At 59.9% G+C, this 6,000-nt stretch overlaps 1 protein-coding gene across 1 annotated transcript; it reads right to left on the bottom strand.

The window, feature by feature from the left end:
* Nucleotides 1-819: 819 nt before the first annotated feature.
* Nucleotides 820-4,701, bottom strand: LOC311192053 (tubulin alpha-4A chain-like). Its single transcript, XM_084264463.1, has 4 exons — nt 4,661-4,701; nt 2,333-2,555; nt 2,058-2,206; nt 820-1,873 (listed from the first exon to the last, which is right to left on the bottom strand). Exons 1-4 carry the CDS (start codon nt 4,661-4,663, stop codon nt 902-904), a joined length of 1,347 nt encoding a protein of 448 aa, XP_084120589.1. The 5' UTR covers nt 4,664-4,701; the 3' UTR covers nt 820-901.
* Between the last annotated feature and the right edge of the window lie 1,299 nt (nt 4,702-6,000).

A 6,000-nucleotide genomic window follows, 5' to 3' on the forward strand; every position in this document is an offset into this window, starting at 1 on the left:
CCCTGAAGATATAGGGTGAAGGTATGTCTGCAGTGGGACCAGAGCAGTGCTCAGGATGCAGGGCAGCGAGTCCTGCCACAGCAGACACTGCTCGGTGTGAGCCCAGGGCTCTGGTCACAGGCATGGGGAGCAGCACCAGGAGCCCTGCGCAGTGGGACGGGTGCCTGGCCACAGTCCAGGAGCCGGTGCAGCCTGGTGCTGGCTCACACTTTCCCCTCCAGCTGACACGGGTGCATGCCGGGAGGAGGAGGGCAGGGAAGGACAGCCCCTGTGGGTCAATACAGCCGGAGCATTAGTGGTAAGCGGGGAGAATTAATCTCTGGACCCGGCGTGCTGGATAATGGGTAACAGAAATCTCCCATTTGCAGCTGGAGCCAGTAGCTGATGTTAGGACTCCTGACTGCTGAGCAGGGCAGCAACAAAGCTCAGTGCAGGGCCAAGGCAAAGATGGGCTGGGGCAGGCACTGTGGGGTCATGTGCCCCAGGGAGATGGCAGAGCACTGGCTGGGCCAGGCAGGGAGTGAGTAGAGATGCTGCCAGACAGAAGACCCCCATGCCCGAGCTAGGTGCTTTTCCCATCGCATCAGCAGGACTCCTCTGGATCACTTTGAAGGGTGTGCTTGGGCACTTCCCCAGGGCAGGATGTGTGCCATGGCCAGAGCCCCCTGGTACAGGGCTCTTACCTGGACAGGGAGGGAGCTGGAGCTGGAGCAGAGCACTGGGAGGAAGCATAGCAGCACCAGCAGCAGAGCTGAAGCACTCACCACACACCTGACCTGGCAAGAAACCCATACAGCAGGGTGCTTACTGGGAGACATGGAGGCTCTGAAATGGTTTATTGCAAAGGGTTTCTGCAGGTAACACAGGGAAGGAGCACGGTCATTTTGGGTCGGGGCTTCCTCTACTCCTCGCCCTCCTCTTCATCCTCGTAGGAGTCCAGGCCCACCTCCTCGTAATCCTTCTCCAGGGCGGCCATGTCTTCCCGTGCCTCGGAGAACTCCCCTTCCTCCATGCCCTCGCCCACGTACCAGTGCACAAAGGCTCGCTTGGCGTACATCAGGTCAAACTTGTGGTCCAGGCGAGCCCAGGCCTCGGCGATGGCCGTGGTGTTGCTCAGCATGCAGACGGCGCGCTGCACCTTGGCCAGGTCCCCCCCTGGCACCACAGTGGGCGGCTGGTAGTTGATGCCCACCTTGAAGCCCGTGGGGCACCAGTCCACAAACTGGATGCTGCGCTTGGTCTTGATGGTGGCGATGGCAGCGTTGACATCCTTGGGCACCACGTCCCCACGGTACAGCAGGCAGCAGGCCATGTACTTGCCGTGGCGGGGGTCACACTTCACCATCTGGTTGGCCGGCTCAAAGCAGGAGTTGGTGATCTCAGCCACGGACAGCTGCTCATGATAAGCTCTCTCAGCCGAAACCACTGGAGCATAAGTGGCCAGGGGGAAGTGGATGCGAGGGTAGGGCACCAGGTTGGTCTGGAATTCAGTCAGGTCGACATTCAGGGCCCCATCGAACCGCAGTGATGCTGTGATGGACGAGACAACCTGGCTGATGAGTCTGTTCAAGTTGGTGTAGGTCGGACGCTCAATGTCCAGGTTCCTGCGGCAGATGTCGTAGATGGCCTCGTTGTCCACCATGAAAGCACAGTCCGAATGCTCCAATGTGCTGTGTGTGGTGAGGATGGAGTTGTAGGGCTCCACCACAGCAGTGGAGACCTGTGGTGCAGGGTAGATGGAGAACTCCAGCTTGGACTTCTTGCCGTAGTCAACGGAGAGCCGCTCCATCAACAGGGAGGTGAATCCAGAGCCGGTTCCCCCACCGAAACTTCGAAACACAAGGAATCCCTGGAGGCCTGTGCACTGGTCAGCCTGCGGGAAGAGCCAAGTAAGGTTCCTCTAAGCACGGGTTTCAGTACAGGGAGGTTTCAAACTTTTGTTTGGGTAACCACAGATCCCTCCCAGGGCACAGCGGAGCTTGGCCCATGCTTCCACCTCCAGGAGGATGCTGGAGCCCAGCCCAGGGGGACACACCTGCCCCTCTGCAGTCACCTACCAGCTTTCGGATCCTGTCCAGCACTTGGTCAATGATCTCTTTGCCAATGGTGTAGTGCCCTCGGGCATAGTTGTTGGCAGCATCCTCCTTTCCGGTGATCATCTGTTCAGGGTGGAAGAGCTGGCGGTAGACTCCTCCCCGAATCTCATCTAGGAGAAGTTAGCATAATGACAGGTTTTTTCACTGGCTCTGAGGACAGGTGGCAGGAGCCACCCTGCAGTGGGTCTTTCCCAGAGACAGTGACTACCATCACCACCAAACTGAGGTGAACTCACCGATCACAGTGGGCTCCAGGTCCACAAAGATGGCCCGTGGAACGTGCTTGCCAGCCCCGGTCTCGCAGAAGAAGGTGGTGAAGGAGTCGTCCCCTCCGCCGATGGTTTTGTCGCTGGGCATCTGGCCGTCGGGCTGGATGCCGTGCTCCAGGCAGTACAGCTCCCAGCAGGTGTTGCCCATCTGGACGCCGGCCTGGCCGACGTGGACAGAGATGCACTCGCGCTGGGGAGGTGGGGGGGACAGGGTTAGATCCAGCCAGGACCACAAATGCGAGTGCTGCAGGTGGTGAGCTCCACGGCCCGGGCAGGGCAGCCCAGGCGCTCCTCAGCTTGTGCAAGACACACTGCCCTCTAGCCTGGGTGCCTGGTGTTGGCACCCTCTGCCAAATACGGTGCTCTGCCTCCCATCACCACACTGCCCACCTCAGGGGCCCAGGGAGGTGGAGATCCATCAGCTGGAGCCAGAGACACCAGGCTAGCGCATTCCCTGGAGTGCCCCCACCCACCACCCTGGGAAGCACCCAGGGAGCATCTTCTCCTTTGAATATCCACTTGGTTTCAGGGCTGGAGCCATGCAGCAGCTGCCACCACACCTATTGCTACCCTGTTAACAGGGCTGGGGGCTGACATGACAGATCATCACCCGGCCTCTGGGAGCTGAGGAGGTGACGGCACTGATGAAGGGTGCCCAGCAAGGGGTGGGATTTGCAGCAGTGAACGGTTGCCATGCTCTGAGGCTTGCCTTCCCTAAATTAGCTCTGGAGGAGGAGGAAGCGTTAGCTGCACTTTTTAACTGAAGGGTGGAGGGTCCCTTAACTGAGGGGCTGAGGTGGGAAGCTCAGGGCTTCCGGGGCAGGCTCAGGTCCCTCAGCTGAGGTGGGCTCTGCAGCCTCCCTCCTTCCCTCCCTCCTTCCAGGTAAGGCATCCCAGAGGCTGCAGCCCTTTCAGCAAGATCCAAAATATTCACTGCCTCAGCCCTGCTGTTGCCAAGGACTTGGGTGCGTCATCAGGCACAACCGAGTCAGAGGAGCATCCAAACCAAACCGGATTTCCAGAGCCATGGGTGCCCCGCTGTGAGTCAGCTGGCAGGAAGCCGCTGGGACCAGCCATCTTGTGCTCGGGAGCACAGCAGCCACTGCTGTCCGAGGGAGTTGCACAGGTCACACCAAGTTCTGGCTCTCTGCGTTAGGGTGCCTTTCAGAGGCAGCAGTGACAGTGAGGGATGACAGAAAAGTAAGCCCTGGGTACCCATGGTGAGAGCCAGATGTCTGTCTCCCCACCATTCCCAAAGGTGAGGCACAAGGAGCAGTGCAGTGCCACCCCCTCTCATCCCTCCTAGCAGGTCCATAGAGGTTTTATTACACGAGTAGCCAACAGTAAGTCCTGAGTGAGCTTTGGGATCCCCAGCAGAAGTGCAGAACAAACCCTGACATAACTGCAGCCACAAGAAAGAAGAGATGAGGACTCCTCCCTGGCCAAGGGAGGAGCAGATCTGGGGGCAGAGGGTTACGCCGAGCACTGTGCTTTATCCAGCCAGGACTGGCTCTGTGGGACCCAGTGCTGACAGCAGGCTGGGCAGAGCCCAGCAGCACTGGGGACATGGCAGTGCTGGTCACCAGCCAGCAGACTCTGCCTTCCTCATGGCAAGGTCTGGTTCGGGAAGGGTAGCGACCACAGCCCTGCCGGGCAGCAGGCAAGGTGCCTGAGCCCCCCGCAGCTGGGATGCTCTGGAGAAGCCGGAGAGCTCAGGAGCCAGAGCTCACAGCAGGACCGCGGGAGCCCGGAGGCTCACCCGCAGCCATGCCCACCCGTGGGTTGGCACCCACGGTGCGGGGCAGTGGGTGAAGCCATAGCTTGCTCCTGGGGCTGAGCCGGGGGTGTACAGCCTGAGGGGCTGGCGGGCTGGGAGCAGTCCTGCCAGGCAGGGGTGTTACCACGGGAGAGGAGCAGGAACCGTGTGGCTATTAAAAGGCACGGAGGGAGGAGAGATGACAGACTGGTGACATCCTCGCCTCGGACATGTCAGGCGCTAGAAGCTCTCACGGGTACAAGGGGATGCTCCAAAGAGGGAGAGAGGGATGCTGCGGAGCGCCGGGAGAGCGCGGGGCACAAGGTGCTGCAGCCAGGCAGAGGCAGGGCAAGCACGGAGGGTACTCCCGTGGGCAGCTGCCCGCACCTCTCGGTACCCAGGAGAGCCCCCCCGAGGAAACTATGGGGGTGGCAGCCTGCTTCGGGGAGGGCCCCGCCAGGGTCCGTCCCCCCCCCACTCCTGAGGATGCCCGGTGGGACCGGAGCGGAGGGAGGGGGCAGCCCGTGGCCGGCACTCACCATGATGCCGCCGCTGCTCCACCTGCCTGTCCCCGGGCTGCCGCAGCTCCGCACGGTCGGGACGGCTCCGCCGCCGCTGCCTTATAGCGGGGGCGGCACCGGCGCTGCGGGGCGGGTCGCCCCGCCCGAGACGGTTCCCTGCCTGTGCATAAATTTGCGTGCATTGCGCATGTTTGCGTGCGTTTTCATAGATGCGGCTGGGTTCGTTGGTGGGACCACCGAGCAGCAGCATCCTCTGCACATCCCATCCCCTCACCCCCACCCCCCACCCTGCCTCGCAGGGCTCACGGGAGATCCTGGGGTCCCCTCGAGGGAAGGGCAGAGGAGCATAGGGTTTGGTGGTGCTACGCTTGCTGGTCTTGGCAGAGGGGTTTCTGCTGAGGGGCAGAGATGGCAAACACCACCCAGGGCAGACTTTGAGAGCTGAGGGAGGAAAGTCAGCAGAGAACCTGGCTCAGGTCCTCTCTCCTGGTGGGTGGAGGTGCTGATGTGATCCCTGGGCAAGCACAGGGCTGGGTCTCTGCCAGCCATCCAAGGTCCCTGAAGAACACCTGGGGGGGTGGGTGGGGGGTGGGTCAGGTGTACTCCAGGGCTGTATCTGAAAGCCCTAGCTACCTGCTGACGGGCTCCTCCTCCAGCCTGGCTCTGCTCTACCTCCGTGGTTTTGATCAGATTTCAGAAAGCTTTATGACAGGGTTGGTGAGGGGATGGGGAGACCTTGGAGCACCTCGAAGGGGGTCACTTCACTGATATCTGGCTTTGCTACAATGAATAACGTGTCTGTTCTTTCCTCCCCACTCTGAAACACTCACAGCATCCCTGGCTGTGCAGAACCAGCCCTGCCGCTGTGCGAGCCCTCTGACTTAATGAGTTTTCACTGAAAGGAGCTGTCATCTCTCAGCTCGCTCTGAAAGTTGAAAGCTGGACCTGAATTATCCACCCACAATGGCCTTTCTTTTTGCCTGAGTCACCTGGAAAGTGTCACCTTCACTGATGAAGACGGTACAGTGAGTGAAAGCAGCGGTACTGCTGTGAAACCTGTGTCTAAGCAACACATTTTGAGACCTGCAGAACTGGCTGAGCCGAACAATGGGAGTGGGTTTAATTAATCTGGGGAGAAAAGGGTTTTTCCACAGAAGCCCCGGTTTATGAACCTGGAGAGGATGCTGTGGCAACTACAGAACTCTGGAAATGCCTAAACTCCTCCCCATGGCATAAATGTCCTTTGAGTGACCTCAGAGATCACTAGATAACACAGACCATGCTGATGCAGACAGTCCATCGGAGTGAGAGAGTAACTGGTAGCACTGAGGCATCAAAATTTGAGCTCCAGAAGTTAA

The sequence above is a fragment of the Gallinula chloropus genome, assembly GCF_964237585.1.
Source record: "Gallinula chloropus genome assembly, chromosome: 5".
NCBI lineage: Eukaryota > Metazoa > Chordata > Aves > Gruiformes > Rallidae > Gallinula > Gallinula chloropus.

Coding starts and splice junctions, on each gene's coding strand:
- LOC311192053 (XM_084264463.1), bottom strand. Junction 2,207..2,332: donor CCTGGAGCCCACTGTGATCG/GTGAGTTCACCT, acceptor AACTTCTCCTAG/ATGAGATTCGGGGAGGAGTC. Junction 1,874..2,057: donor TGGACAGGATCCGAAAGCTG/GTAGGTGACTGC, acceptor CTCTTCCCGCAG/GCTGACCAGTGCACAGGCCT.